Raw genomic sequence first — 15,403 nt, forward strand, 5'->3', positions numbered from 1 at the left:
ATTCCGGGGGAGAGGATGTAATTCTCACGCCGGGCGGTTGGGTTGGGGACTTAGTCTCTGAGTGGATAAAAGCGGGCGGGTCACCACGTGCACAGAGCTTGTTTCAGGTTACCAGGTGCTCAAGCAGGCCTCCATCAAGGCGGGGAGCACTCCGAGTCCAAGCAGGGGCGGCCGGACTCGGGGAATGGGGGCAGCACTCAGACCATGAAATTGGAGTGGGGACTTAGTCTGTGAGCAGAAAAAAAGCAGGTGGGTCACCAGGAGCACAGAGCCTGTTACGAGGTACCAGGTGCACGAGGTTCCTGACAGCGGGACTATAGACATTTTAGTAATTCCAGGGAGTAAGCTATACTCTAAGCTAAGGCCAAGGGAGAGGGATGTTGACCGGGTAGGGAGAGTAAGTGTGGAGGTCTGTAGTGCCACACTCTCAGACCCAGGGAGAGGGCAGGTCAACCTCGGTCATTCTTTGCGAAGTCGACTGCGGAAAATGACAAAATCGTGGCAAGTGAAGCCTCGGTATGGATAAGGCAAGTACAGCCTCCGTTAAACACCGTATGGTACAAGCTACAACAGCACCGACTGTCTTGTTAAGCTCAACGGTGCTTTGTTTCATGACTCAAATGTTGTGAAGATGCACTTGGGAAGAACGAAAGCTGAAATAATTACAATGAATGTTTTAGGACCAAAGACTGCAGGATATTTTGGATGATCTGTCCCCGACCGAAGGTGAGCCCGTGTATTTCTCAGTTGCCAGTGATGCCTCAAACAAGTGAAATAGAAAAATGTGTCCAGTGTGCGTAAGATATTTCTCTGTGTCTGATGGAGTGCAGTACAAGTTACCTGACTTTTATGAAGACAGTGATGAAACTGCAAATGGCATACATCAAGCTCTGATGAAGTGTCTAGAAAGGCATGAACTGGATATTAGACACACCACAGCCTATGCAGCAGATAATGCCAATGTCAACTTTGGAAAACAACACTCCGTTTACCAGTTATTGAGCAGTGCCAACAATCGCATTCTGAAAGCTAATTGCCCAGCTCACATAGCTCATAATGCCTGCGATCAGCTGTCAGTGGATATTGAGACAATTTTTTAAAAGATCTACAGCCACTTCTCGGTATCTGCTTCCCGAAGAGAGGAACTGCGTGCATTTTTTTGTCTTTGTTGACATTGAGTGGCGTGAAATTCTGCGACATGTTTGCACACGGATGGCTCTCTCTTCATCCAGCTGTCGATCGTCTCCTGCAAAGCTGGCCAGCTCTTACTTCATACTTAAGGTCTCTCGGGGAGACCTGTCCTGTGGCACTGAAGAGTATTTTTGAGTATGAAGAAAAAACAAGCTGCTGAGATTTATCTGTGCTTTTTCCACAACGTGGGAAAAAAAGGTGGAGGAAACAATGCTCTGCATCACAGATGTTTAAGTGATCTGTCAATCACAGATTACAAAAAGAAAACCATCCCCATCGCGGACCAGGATGTCTAGCTCCCAGACAGACTAAATAACTTTTTTGCCCGCTTTGAGGACAATACAGTGCCACTGACATGGCCCGCAACCAAAACCTACCGGACTCCGTCGATCCCGCCCTGTGCAACTGGGTACTGGACTTCCTGACGGGCCACCCCCGGGTGGTGAGGGTAGGTATAACAACATCTCCACCCCGCTGATCCTCAACATTGGGGCCCCACAAGGGTGCGTTCTGAGCCCTCTCCTGTACTCCCTGTTCACCCACGACTGCGTGGCCATGCACGCCTCCAACTCAATCATCACGTTTGCAGACGACACTACAGTGGTAGGCTTGCTTACCAACAACGACGAGACGGCCTACAGGGAGGAGGTGAGGGCCCTAGGAGTGTGGTGTCAGGAAAATAACCTCTCACTCAATGTCAACAAAACAAAGGAGATGATCGTGGACTTCAGGAAACAGCAGAGGGAGCACCCCCCTATCCACATCGACGGGACAGTAGTGGAGAGGGTAGTAAGTTTTAAGTTCCTCGGCGTAAACATCATGGAAAACTGAATTGGTCCACCTACACAGACAGCGTCGTGAAGAAGACGCAGCAGCTCCTTTTCAACCTCAGGAGGCTGAAGAAATTCGTCTTGTCACCAAAAGCACTCACAAACTTCTACAGATGCACAATCGAGAGCATCCTGTCGGGCTGTATCACCGCCTGGTACGGCAACTGCTCTGCCCACAACCGTAAGCCTCCCAAGAGGGTAGTGAGGTCTGCACAACGCATCACCGGGGGCAAGCAGAGTCAAATAATAATAATCACAGTGGTTGTAGAGGGTGCACCAGGTCAGCACCTCAGGAGTAAATGTCAGTTGGCTTTTCATAGCCGATCATTCAGAGTTAGAGACAGTAGGTGTGGTAGAGAGAAAGAGTCGAAAACAGCAGGTCCGGGACAAGGTAGCATGTCCGGTGAACAGGTCAGGGTTCCATAGCCGCAGGCAGAACAGTTGAATCTGGAGCAGCAACATGAACAGGTGGACTGGGGACAGCAAGGAGTCATCAGGCCAGGTAGTCCTGAGGCATGGTCCCAGGGTTCCGCGCCACTGAGAGAAAAGAGAAAGCGAGTTAGAGAGAGCATACTTAAATTCACACAGGACACTGGATAAGACAGGAGAAATACTCTAGATGTAACAGACTTATCCTAGCCCCCCGACACAAACTATTGCAGCATAAATACTGGAGGCTGAGACAGGAGGGTTCGGGAGACACTATGGCCCCGTCTGACAGTACCCCCGGACATGGCCAACCAGGCAGGATATAACCCCACCCACTTTGCCAAAGCACAGCCCCCACACCACTAGAGTGATATTTTCAGACCACCAATTTACTATCCTGAGACATGGCCGAGTATAACCCACGAAGATCTCCCCTACGGCACGAACCCGAGGGGGGCGCGAACCCGGACAGGAGATCACGTCAGTGACTCAACTCACTCAAGTGACGCACCCCTCCTAGGGACGGCATGGAAGAGCGCCAGTAAGCCAGTGACTCATCCCCTGTAATAGGGTTGGAGGCAGAAAATCCCAGAGAATCCCAGCGGAGAGAGTGGAACCGGCCATCACTGTTGGAATTTAACTGCGATCATGACTCATGACCACCGGTGTGGCGGTAATACGGTCACCATAACAGCCCTATCCATGGGCTTATTAACACTAAAGATAATTACGTCTTAGAAAAATAATCTGAATCTGAAAGGTCCTAATATTCCTATCAAACGTTCCGTTCCAGGTGTCTTGATATTCTAGCAAGAACCCATTTTTATACACCCTGAACAAAAATATAAATGCAACATGTCAAGTGTTAGTCCCATGTTTTATGAGCTGAAATAAAAGATCCCAGAAATGTTTCATATACACTAAAAGCATATTTCTCTCAAATGTTGTGCATCCCTGTTAGTGAGCATTTCTCCTTTGCCAAGATAATCCATCCACCTGGCAGTTGTGGCATATCAAGAAGCTGATTAAACAGCATGATCATCACACAGGTGCACCTTGTGCTGGGGACAATTTAAATTTGACATGTTTTATTTTACCTTTATTTATACTTTATTTATTTATACATCTCTTTTCCAAGAGAGACCTGGTCCAATAGCAGCAGGGGGAACAACGCTTCAGACAAAACAACGTACATACACTAACACAACATTAGCAAAACTATAAACACACATACAGTACAACAAGAACATTTTATGTTAAAAAGACGCAAGTCTTGACTGTAAAAGGCCACTCTAAAATGTGCAGTTTTGTCACACAACACAATCCAACAGATGTGGTGTGTGACAAGGTGGAAGGTTGCGAGATGGTCCTTGGTGGGTGTGGGGGTGCTTTGCTGGTGACACTGTCAGTGATTTATTTAGAATTCAAGGCACACTTAACCAGCATGGCTACCACATCATTCTGCAGCTATACGACATCCCATCTGGTTTGCGCTTAGTGGGACTATCATTTGTTTTCAACAGCACCATGACCCAAAACACACCTCCAGGCTGTGTAAGGGCTATTTGACCCAGAAGAAGTGTGATGTAGTGCTGCATCAGATGACATGGCCTCCCCAATCACCTGACCTCAACTCAGTTGAGATGGTTTTGGATGAGTTGGACTGCAGAGTGAAGGAAAAGCAGCCAACAAAGTGCTCAGCATATGAGGGAACTCCTTCAAGACTTTTGGAAAAACATTCCTCATGAAGCTGGTTGAGAGAATGCCATGAGTGTGGCATGAGTGAGGGTTGGCTACATTGAAGAATATAAAATATATTTAGATTTGTTTAACACATTTTTGGTTACTACATGATTCCGTAAGTGTTATTTCATAGTTTGATGTCTTCACTATTATTCTACAATGTAGAAAATAGTAAACATGAAGAAAAACCCTGGAACGAGTAAGTGTGTCCAAACCTTTGACTGCTACTGTGTATGTATGTTTGAATATATTGCTATATACAGATGACAATTTGCTATCTAGCTAAATCTGGTTGCAGGAGCATGTTGTACATGATCCCTGACAAATAAACGTAATAATAATGCTTTGGTTTTAACAGTCACGTTAGAGGTCAAAGGTTACTGTTTTGTAAATATCTCTGGTGCTGCTGATAATCCTCTAAGCTTTGTCCTATTTCTATACCTAAAAAGCTAGACAGAGGGGGGGATAAATTAATGACAATACAAAAATAAGAATTTTAAAGCCAAAGCTTTTTTACAGCGCCTCAAGATAATCTTAGGTTAAAGTTGATCTCTAAAATATATTCTGTATTGTCCTCAACATGAAATCATATTTTTTCCCTGGCAGATTACTTCATAGATCACCATCGACAACCAGTTTCTGATTGTGTTTGATAAAACATTGGTCAAATAAGTCCACAGCAAGGAGATGAGTGTGCGACAGACTTACATTTTCATTTGTATGGTTAGAGAAGCAGAATGTGTAGTCGGGTACTACAGTATATAATGACTTAATCATCATCATGTTCTGTCCCTATCTCCTCCAGCTGTTGGGAGCTCAGTACAGTGATGTGTTTAATTACACACTGTGGGGTATCCCCTCTTTTCCCTCTATTCAACACAGAGTAGCTGTGTGGCCATGGGTGCGTCCCAAAATGCACTCTATTTCCTATATAGGGCACAACTTTTGACCAGAGCCCTCCAGGGCCCATAGGGCTCTGGTCAAAAGTAGTACACTGTATCGGGAATAGGGTGCCATTTAGGACACTCGCTTTATCAGGCCACGGTCTGGTGGGTTTTAAAAGCAGAAAGTGTTAAGAAGCTTTGGGAGCAGAGCTGTAGGATAGCCTTGGACAGGCCAGCAGCAGGTTCGACACGCTTCTGTCACTTCCGGCAAGAGAGAGACAACTCACTTGCCCAGGATTAACTGGGATAGAGAGAGGATTACACTCTTCTCTTCTTTCTTTCCAGTTCGCTACGTAGTAAAAGCACAGACCTGTTACCAGCGAATTCCCTGGGGACTCTCACTCTGCGGCAAAAATTGGTAAACTGTATTACACAGAGGACAAATCCTCCTCTGGAGCTAAGTATTAAGGGTTGAGGAAGCGAGTCAAAGGGACTGGAAGAAAAGAGACCACAGAGGTAAGTAGTGAGCACGCAGGAATGTGTTAAGTCTTTTACAGTTGGCTCCGAGCCCAGATACAGTAGACTCTCACTCTGACTGTTGAGGTGGGATTTGGCTCTTCTAGTTTTCAGGATTTAAAAAAATTGTTTTCCCACCAAGATGATCCACTGTTTTTAATCCAAGTATTACTACATATTAGAGTCAATTGACGTACCCATCCGTCAATCTAATAAACATGATTAAAAAATCCCCATACTTCTGTTTAAGATGTAACACTACATCACCAGTATTGTTTTGTCTTTCTGTTGAATGGGTGATGTTGACCGACACAGGGACATGGTAGCACGTAGAATGCGGAATTAGAAGAGACTTCTTAAGTGGGCCATTGACCTTTGAACCCTGAGTTTATTTCACACACAGGGCATTAAATTACCCTTAGGGTTTTTAACGTGTGACAGTGGAGGCTGTTTTTACCTGGGAAGTTATTAACACCCTGTTGACATCCATCATAGCAGAACTGATGACTATGTATATAGAGGTCAGAGTTTTATTAATCTGGATTAATGTTACGTTATTGTTATCGAAAATGTGTAAGAAGATTAGATGTTATCATTCAGCTTTTAGATGAACTACTAAGCAAAGAATATATTTTTATCTAATTTCTCTTTCCAAGGTCTGGGTTGGGGTGAATTTCCAGCGGTCAGTGCTGGGTGATCCCTATGAGGCAGACTGTGGAAGCCGAGGTGGTGATGTCGTCCCCTAGACTGAGTGACCATGGTCAGAAATAGGAACCAGCTTCTCTCTCAACCTCTAGCTGATGGCAATGCACTTCTCTCCTGTATGTTGTGATAATCCTATTGCTATTTATCTTTATGATTATGTTGGTGTTGTCCTCCAGGGCTAAGGCAGATCCTGTCTGACGTGGTGGAGGAGGTGAAACATTCCATCAATAAGGAAATCAACGGGGCAGAGCTCCTATACAGCCTCCTCAACGCCCCCTGGCTCAAGTCCCTGCTCAAAGTTAGTCTGGGAGTCTAGTCTGTGATATACTCTCATCTGGGGTTTAGAAAGGCTGTGTTTCACTTCATCTCTACTTTCTCTCGGGTCTCCAGGTGCATGAGTGTCTGCAGCAACACCAGAGAGAGCCTCCTGCTCCCTTTCTACCGTACACAACACAGCTCATCCAACAGGTAGGACCTTTCCCTCTACTGCTTTGCCCTCTTCCCTCATTGGCTTGTCAGTGGTGTCAGTCCTGTCCTGTGTCCACTCAACCCGTCTTTCTGCTTCTCTTCTAGATTCTGACTGACATGAGAACAGTTCCGAACACTTCTGCTGAGGCCAGGGAGCTTTACAGTCTCCTCAGGGGACCACACCTCCAGGTGAGAGATCCTGAGGCAAAAAGGGCTCCTATGATCCTAAACTTTGTATCTGTTGTTGTAGTAACTAAGTTCTTCTGGGTTGTGTGAGTTATTTATGTGTGTTGAGTCCGCCTAAATGAATGAATTGACTTAATAGTTGTGCTCTGTCCTAGGCTCTGATATCAACCCATGATATGGTGGCCCAGAAGGATTATGACCCTGTCCTGCCTCCTATCCCTGACAACCTCCCTGACGATGAGGAGGCCATGAGGATTGTCTGTCTGGTGAAGAACAAGCAGCAGCTGGTGAGTCATGGATTGGATACAACTGTTTTTTTTTTAAGGAGGAAGGCTTAAAGCAACAACAACAAAAATACTAGATTAAAAGTATCATCAAGGGTGCAATCTTTTACACCTTGCTATTTTCTAACGTGGATACCAAAAACACACTTTTAGTACTTTCACACTTTTCCCTCCATGCAAGGTTACAGAAAGGTTGTGTTTTATGCACACCGAGTACAAAGCAGCAACTCCTGAGGACCTGACGGAAGCTGTAAGAAAGAGCAGATGAGGCTTTCATAACATGTCATTCGTTTGATTGTTAAATTGTGTGACAGATGATTTCAATCAGAGTAATAGTAGTAGAGATGGTTTTAATACTTCAACATTCCAGGATGGCTTATGATTAGTGTCACGATGTGTCAGTTTAGGACACCGAAATATACCATTTCCAGTCACTCAATTTGACCCCAAAAATGTTCCCATAGTTATTAAGCTGTATATACTTGGAAGCTCCTACCCACCCACATCTGACATTGCGACCTCTTTTGGAAACTGTTTGGAACAAATCTAAATCCAATCCTGGTGGCAGACAGTTTCAGCAGTACCCTGTGTACCCAGATCCCTATTTCAGGGCTATAGAGGTATCTATGGTCTCAGACAGAGGTAATCTTGTCTAGCCCTGTCTCTCCCCCTGAAAGAGGAGCTCAGGAGGGGGGATCCGCAGTCGCTGGGACACCCTGAGGAAGATGACCCGCCGAAGGCTGATCCACGGTGGGGTCAGGGTGGTAGAGGGCCCCTGGCACAGTGTGAGGGCTCTGGGGGCCGTAGTGCCCGGGGAGCGACCAGTCATGCCCAGCACAAGGAGAGTCGGCTACCCACCAGCTGAGTTGCTATCTTCTGCAGGTCCACCACCCCTGGCCAAGCCCCGCCCTTCACCACGTTTTAAGCCAATGAGTAACTGTAGAATGTGCCAGACTGATGCACTCTGGAAAGAAGAAGGTCTTAATCGCTCTGCCAGCTCAGTCTGTAACTGTCCTGATTGGTAAGAACAAACTACAGTTGAAAAGGCCCTGCAAACAATATGATTCAATACTGTATCTACTGCCATGAGTAGTACAGTGCTGTACACTGCAATACATATCAGTTCAGTACATTATAATACAACACAATGGAACTTCTACTCTTATTCAGGCTAATAGATTACATTTTTCCAACCTCTCTCCTTGCTTCTGGAGATAATGTGATCAAGGAGCTAGACAGAGAGTCAGCCAACACCCTGTCCCCTCTCCCACACCACGCTCCACCCCTCCAGCCCTGGACTCTCACCCCTCCCTGCCTGGCTGCATACCACCATCCCCCCGGAACTCCTCCGCGGTTCCGGAGCTACAGCGTCAGACCCCGGATCCACACGGCTCCCCCCAGCCCCATGCAGCATTGGCGGATAGATGAGATGCCTCGCGACCCCCCTGTGGAGCTGGCTAAGCAGGAGAGCCTGGATGAGTTGAGGTCCACGGTGGAGGAGGCTGCTAGCTCTATGGAGCGCAGCACCAATGACGTCTGGCTGCTGGGGCAGAAGATGGCCGCCGCCACAGAGCGCATGTCTGAGAGTGTCCAGGAGAATGCCCAGGCCCTGACGCTGCTGGCCCAGGTGGTGAGCAGATTGCAGACACTCACCGCTGCCAGCAGGGCGGTAGAAGATACACCGGAACCACATAGAGGAACCAGCATCGGTATTCCACCTGTCAACATATCAGCCAGCGAACAAGAACACACAGCCAGCAGCTTGAAGACTCAGACATCCCTTTCACACCAGTCCAGAGTATGCTCCCTGTCCTCCTCTTCCTCCATCTCCTCCTCCAGCTCCTTCACTGGCTCTATGGACGGCATATCCACATCCCAGGGGAAGATCTCTCAGCCTCAGTCCCCAGCCTGCAATGGGTCACCCAAGGCAGGGTTGAAGACCAGGGTTCCGCCCATGTCTCCCAAAAAGCATGTTGGTGCTTCCCCCACATCTCAAAAGAAGCATGTGGAACCCCAGTTCCAGAAACCCCACCTCTACAACAGCCTCTCAACAACTCCACCGCCTGCTCCGCTCGCCCCCCAACCACAACAAGACTGGCTGCTGCTCCAGCTCCAGCCAGGGGAAGAAGAAGAGGAAGTGAACCAGCCAGGAGGACAGTGGTGCCCTCATGTCTCCAGGAGACCTTCTATTCCTCTGCTTCAGGGAATGGTCCTCTCCTCAAGATTCCCTCAGAGACCTCGGCTTCAAAAGGCATTTATCCTCTCTTCTGTTATCTTCGTCACCATCATGTCGCCCACCATTCATCCCGCAATTGTGATGTGTTGGCTATGCCCATTGTTGCGTTTCCATCCTCAAGCCGTCCATCTGTGTTTCATGCAACTCTGTGTTTCCCGAATGTCATCTGTTATTTTCACATGATTTCATTTTGTAATTGTAAATAAAGCATGTCCATTATTCCCTTTGGACTCATGATGTCTTCATCTCATATCTCATGACACCCTCCATAACCTGAAATAGGCCAAATGTGTGATTGTTACTGTTCCACCCCAGTGATGAATCTCTATACACAGTGAACTCCAAGAGTATTTGGACAGTGACACATTTTTTGTTGTTTTGGCTCTGTACTCCAGCACTTTGGATTTGAAATGATACAATGACTATGAGGTTAAAGTGCAGACTGTCAGCTTTAATTTGAGGGTATTTTCATCCATATCTGGTGAACTGTTTAGAAATTACAGCACTTTTTGTACATTCACTTGTGTATTAAAGTGGTAAAAAGTTAAGTATTTGGTCCCATATTCATAGCACACAATGGCTACATCAAGCTTGCGGGTCTACACATGTGTTGGATGCCTTTCCTGTTGTTTTGTTTGTGTTTCAGATTATTTAGAAAGAATGGTAAATAATGTGTTGTGTCATTTTGAAGTCACTTTTATAATGTTTTTAAACACTTCTAAATTAATGTGGATGCTGCCATGATTACGGATAATCCTGAATGAATCGTGAATAATGATGAGTGAGAAAGTTAGACTCACAAATATCATACTCCCAAAACATGCAAACCTCTCACCATTGCAACAACAGTGGAGGTTTTCTGGGGGGGTGTATGATATTTGTGCATCTGCAAATTAAAGCTGACAGTCTGCACTTTAACCTTATAACCATTGCATCATTTAAATCCAACGTGCTGGAGTACAGAGCCAAAGCAACTTAACATTCTTCAAAGTCCCAATACTTTTGGTGCTCACTATGTGTGAGAGCTACAGGACAATGTTTTAACCCTGGATTCATGTCCCCTCTCTGTCTCTCTCTCTTAGGGAGCCACGATAAAGCGAAATGGGATAACAGGGGAGATCTTTGTGGCACGGGTGATCCATGGAGGACTGGCAGACCGCAGCGGTGAGACCACCTCTCTCTATCACACACTAACTCTCTCTCTCTTTAATCTGTTTCTTCTTACTCATGTGTGCCCCCTCCCCCCTCTCTCCCCAGGTCTGCTACATGCAGGGGACAGGATCACAGAGGTGAATGGTTACTCTGTAAATGGCCTGGAGCCTGAGCAGGTCATTGAGAGACTGGTGAGTCTACCAGCAGAACACTGCTTGGCTGCACAAATATCCACACATTTCACACAGTCAACACAGATGGTGTCTGTAGTAAGTCTTCATCCACCAGTGATGTACATTGTGTGTTTATCTGTCTTTGGACCCACAGGCCCGGTCTCAAGGCACCCTCATGTTCAAAGTGGTTCCCATCACAGATAGACCAGTCAACAACCAGACGATAGTGAGTAATGGCATGTTTACCGACCTACCCTTCCCTGGTAACAGTATCAGATAAGTCATGTAAGCTCATTGAACCATAATGGCACCAAAACCAAAGTCTTTCTCTTGACAATAGGAGGTTACTATTCCCAAGAAAACCTATGGCTCAGTTCCTGTCTTCGGTGTTGTAGTAAAGATCTTTTTCATTGCATTGTCCTTGTGTCTTGTTGTCTGGTGTATTGTGTCTTCTGGTGTCCCAGCTGTATGTGCGTGCCATGGCAGACTACAGTCCCCAGCAGGACCCGGCCATCCCCTGCGCCGAGGCAGGTATGGACTTCAGGAAGGGAGACCTGCTGGAGATCGTGGACCAGTCAGACTCCCTCTGGTGGCAGGCCAAGAAACTACCCAGCACCTCGGCCTGTGCTGGCCTTATCCCCTCCACCAACCTGCTCAGGAGGAAACAGAAAGAGTTCTGGTGGTCTCAGCCCTACCAGCCGCACACCTGCATCAAACCCTGTGAGTAGAGTACAGTCTCACCTTTATGTCTGGCTTTTCAACTCTTTTACACCAAATTATAAGCAGCTGGTAACAAGTATTACTGTATATCCATAACAATAACAAATGACAATTCTCTTATTCCTCTTGCTTACCTGAAGTGAGCACTGTGAATGAAGGTAAGAACTATGATCCTTTTTTAAAGTGCCAGTTTTCAATGAGAGGCAGTTACTTTTAGTCATGTAGTGTAACAATATGTGGACACCTGCTTGTCAAAATCATGGGCATTAATATGGAGTTGGTCCCCTCATTGCTGCTATAACAGCCTCCACTCTTCTGGGAAGGCTTTCCACTAGATGTTGGAACATTGCTGCGGGGACTTGATTCCATTCAGCCACAAGAGCTTGAGTGAGGTCGGGCATTGATGTTGGCCGATTAGGCCTGGCTCGCAGTCGGCGTTCCAATTCATCCCAAAGGTGTTCGATGGGGTTGAGGTCAGGGCTCTGTGCAAGCCAGTCAAGTTCTTACACACCGATCTTGAACAACCATTTCTGTATGGACCTGGCTTTCTGCATGGGGGCATTGTAGTGCTGAAACAAGAAAGGGCCTTCTCCAAACTGTTGCCACAAAGTTGGAAGCACAGAACCATCTAGAATGTCATTGTATGCTGTAGCGTTAAGATTTCCCTTCACTGGAACTAAGGGGCCTAGCCCGTACCATGTAAAACAGCCCCAGACCATTCTTCCTCCTCCACCAAACTTTACAGGTTGCACAATACATTGGAGCAGGTAGCGTTCTCCTGGCATCCGTCAAACCCAGATTTGTCTGTCAGAGAACGCGTTTCCACTGCTCCAGAGTCCAATGGCAGCGAGCTTTACAGCCAACACTTGGCGCATGGTGATCTTAGGCTTGTGTGCGGCTGCTCCACCTTGGAAACTAATTTCATGAAACTCCCGATGAACACTTATTGAGCTGACATTTCTTCCAGAGGAAGTTTGGAACTTGGTAGGGAGTTTTGCTATAGAGGACAGACAATTTTTACTTTCCACCATAATTTGCAAATAAATTCATTACAATTGGTGGCTGACTAAATACTTTTTTGCCCCACTGTATATAGTGTATATCATTATTGACTTTGCACTGACCTGTCATCAGTGGTGGAAAAAGTACCCACTTGTCTTACTTGAGTAAAAGTAAAGATACCTTAATAGAAAATGACTCAAGTAAAAGTGAAAGTCACCCAGTAAAATACTACTTGAGTAAAAGTATTTGGTTTTAAATATACTTAAGTATCAAAAGTAAATGTAATTGCTAAAATGTACTTAAGTATCAAAAGTGCAAGTATAAATCATTTCAAATTCCTTATATTAAGCAAAGCAGATGGCCACATTTTCTAGTTTTTTATTTATTTATGGATAGCCAGGGGCATTCTCCAACTCACACATTATTTACAGACGATGACCAGGGATGTTCTCTTGATAAGTGAGTGAATTTGACCATTTTACTGTCATACTAAGCATTCTACTAGTACTTTTGGATGTCAGGGAAAATGTATAGAGTAAAAAGTACATACTTTTCTTTGGGAATGTAGTGAAGTAAAAGTGGTGAAAAATATTAATAGTAGAGTACAGATACCCCCAAAAATGACTTAAGTAGTACTTTTAAGTATTTTACACCACTGCCTGTCATACTTTGCTCTTTCAGAGGAAGACCTGATTGATGAAAAGTGTGTTGAAGCTGGTAAGATTTCCCTAATTTCCTCTACAATAAATCATATTGTTTCACTCATTTGTTTACTGCAAAATGACTTTGGTGGATTTTTTTTATGAATGTTTTTCTTCTTCTATTTTCTAACAGATGAAGAAGCTTTTGAATCTGGTAGGTAAGTCTTTGTTGAAGTTAGTTGATCATGCAGCCTATACAAAATACAGTATCACTCAACTATAACCTTGTTTTCTTTATCGCAATCATTTCTGAATTCCAATTTGAAATGTGAGAGGAGCTAAGAGAAGGTGAGCATGACCTGCTCTACTGAGCTCTCCTTTGATCTTAATTAGAATCAACTCCAACACCATGTCTAGTGACATGCACATTCATCCCATTCTCATGCTCTCCCCCTCCCTGTTCCCCCCGCTCCTAGAGGAGGGTGAGTTCAGCACTAACATCGAGGGGATCTATCTAACTGGGTTCAGACGTAGCCTGCGTCTGTGTCGGCGCCAGTCCCTAAGCACAGGCTCCAGTCAGCAGTCCTTCTACACACGCAGCGGCTACAATGCCCTCAACAACCCATACGAAGAGGTGGTACGATACCAGCGCAACCCGCAGGACAAACACCGCCTGGTTGCCCTCGTGGGTAAGACACCAGTCCGGCACTAACCAGCAACACAAATAGATTGGCAAAAGATTCAGATATGTATTGACTGTCATGAATACGTACTATTGTGTATATGGTTTTGTGGCCAATAATGCAGAGACAATATGACACATGTTGTGTTACTGTTTTTGTACATGTACAGTGTGCCTCTGCTTGTATTGACACAGAATATGTGTGATGACATGACGGAGACCTCACAAGTGTGTCCTTCTCTCTCAGGTCCCTCTGGCGTTGGAGTGAACGAACTTCGCAGACGGTTAATCAAAATCAACCCAGTGACCTTTCAAGGGGCAGTGCCTCGTGAGTACACCACCTGAGTGGCCTACTTGACTTTCTTCCATTGTTGACATGGATACAAACAAGGTCTTATATGACGTCTTGTCTTCCGGTGATGTCATCTGACATATTTTCCCTTCTTCCTCCAGACACGACACGAGCCGCGAGGAGCTATGAGGAGTCTGGTAAAGAGTATCACTTCATCAACAGGGAACTGTTTGAGAACATGGTTTACAACAACAGGTAGGTACTCATTGAGTAACAGCTGCTCACTTTCCTCTCACGAACACATCTTGTTAAATCAACTGTCACAACATGAATGTGACTCGTGGCCTTATGTCCTAATGGGGACAAAGAGGATTAAGTAAGTTAATAACATTGATGTGGACCACCTGATTATAAGCCAGGGTTTTGTGTTGCGTTTATAAAAAACAACAGGTTTCTGGAATACGGGGAGTACAAAGATAATTTCTACGGCACTAGTCGTGATGCTGTGAAGGATGTTTTGAACAGTGGAAGGATCTGTGTCATCGACATCGAGCCTCATGTGAGTCCTGCTGGCGTTCTTATCAGTGGGGCTTCATCATTGACTTGGCCCTATTGTGGAGTTAGCTCTGTGTTGACCTCAGTTGCATCTTGGCCAGGTCTTCATTGTAACTGAGAATTAGTTCTCAATTGACCCGTGTATGATGACTGTCCCCCTCCAGGCCATCCAGTCAGTGAGGACACATGAGCTTAAGGCCTACATTATCTATGTGAAGCCGCCCACCGCAGGACGCATGAAGGAGACCAGAAAGGACGCTCAGATCACCACCAATTACTATGATAACAGACCTTTCAAAGTAAGCACTCCTATGGTTTTATTATCAATTCTCAATGTTTTAATTGACCAGGAAGTCTCTCACGATTTGAACCTCTTTACCTCTTTTTCCAAAGAGACCTGGTAATAATACGCCATCCCTATGGTGATCAATTGGTTGAAATACTGACCATCATGCCATAGTTAGGATAGTAACCAACTGTCATGTTATTCTGTTCCCAACAGGAGGAAGACTTCCAGGAGATGGAGGAGGCAGCCAGGAAGATGGAGTCTCACTACTGCCAGTTCTTTGACTCTGTGATGGTGAACGACGGGCTGCAAGACTCATGTGTTCAGCTACTGAGGGCTGTGAGGAGGGCTCAGGATGAGCCACAGTGGGTCCCTGCCAGCTGGATACGACCCACAGAGGAGTTTTGATGAGGAGAATAGAGGGGAGG

General features: G+C 45.7%; 1 protein-coding gene across 1 annotated transcript; it reads left to right on the forward strand.

Annotated features, from left to right (window-relative positions):
* The first annotated feature begins 5,385 nt into the window (after positions 1 to 5,385).
* LOC115133525 (MAGUK p55 subfamily member 4-like) lies at positions 5,386 to 15,403 on the forward strand. The gene is made up of 20 exons (XM_029666812.2): positions 5,386 to 5,593; positions 6,250 to 6,353; positions 6,475 to 6,596; positions 6,689 to 6,766; positions 6,872 to 6,955; positions 7,108 to 7,239; positions 10,555 to 10,636; positions 10,730 to 10,815; positions 10,952 to 11,023; positions 11,262 to 11,517; positions 11,658 to 11,675; positions 13,201 to 13,236; positions 13,354 to 13,374; positions 13,494 to 13,508; positions 13,637 to 13,849; positions 14,090 to 14,170; positions 14,296 to 14,389; positions 14,585 to 14,693; positions 14,854 to 14,988; positions 15,192 to 15,403. The coding sequence occupies exons 2-20, from the start codon at positions 6,296 to 6,298 to the stop codon at positions 15,381 to 15,383; spliced, it is 1,884 nt and encodes a 627-aa protein (XP_029522672.1). The 5' UTR covers positions 5,386 to 5,593; positions 6,250 to 6,295; the 3' UTR covers positions 15,384 to 15,403.

This window comes from Oncorhynchus nerka, linkage group LG2, assembly GCF_034236695.1.
Source record: "Oncorhynchus nerka isolate Pitt River linkage group LG2, Oner_Uvic_2.0, whole genome shotgun sequence".
Taxonomy (NCBI): domain Eukaryota; kingdom Metazoa; phylum Chordata; class Actinopteri; order Salmoniformes; family Salmonidae; genus Oncorhynchus; species Oncorhynchus nerka.

Coding starts and splice junctions, on each gene's coding strand:
- LOC115133525 (XM_029666812.2), top strand. CDS start 6,296: ATGAGGCAGACTGTGGAAGCCGAGGTGGTGATGTCGTCCCCTAGACTG. Junction 6,767..6,871: donor CAACACAGCTCATCCAACAG/GTAGGACCTTTC, acceptor CTTCTCTTCTAG/ATTCTGACTGACATGAGAAC. Junction 13,237..13,353: donor TGAAAAGTGTGTTGAAGCTG/GTAAGATTTCCC, acceptor ATTTTCTAACAG/ATGAAGAAGCTTTTGAATCT.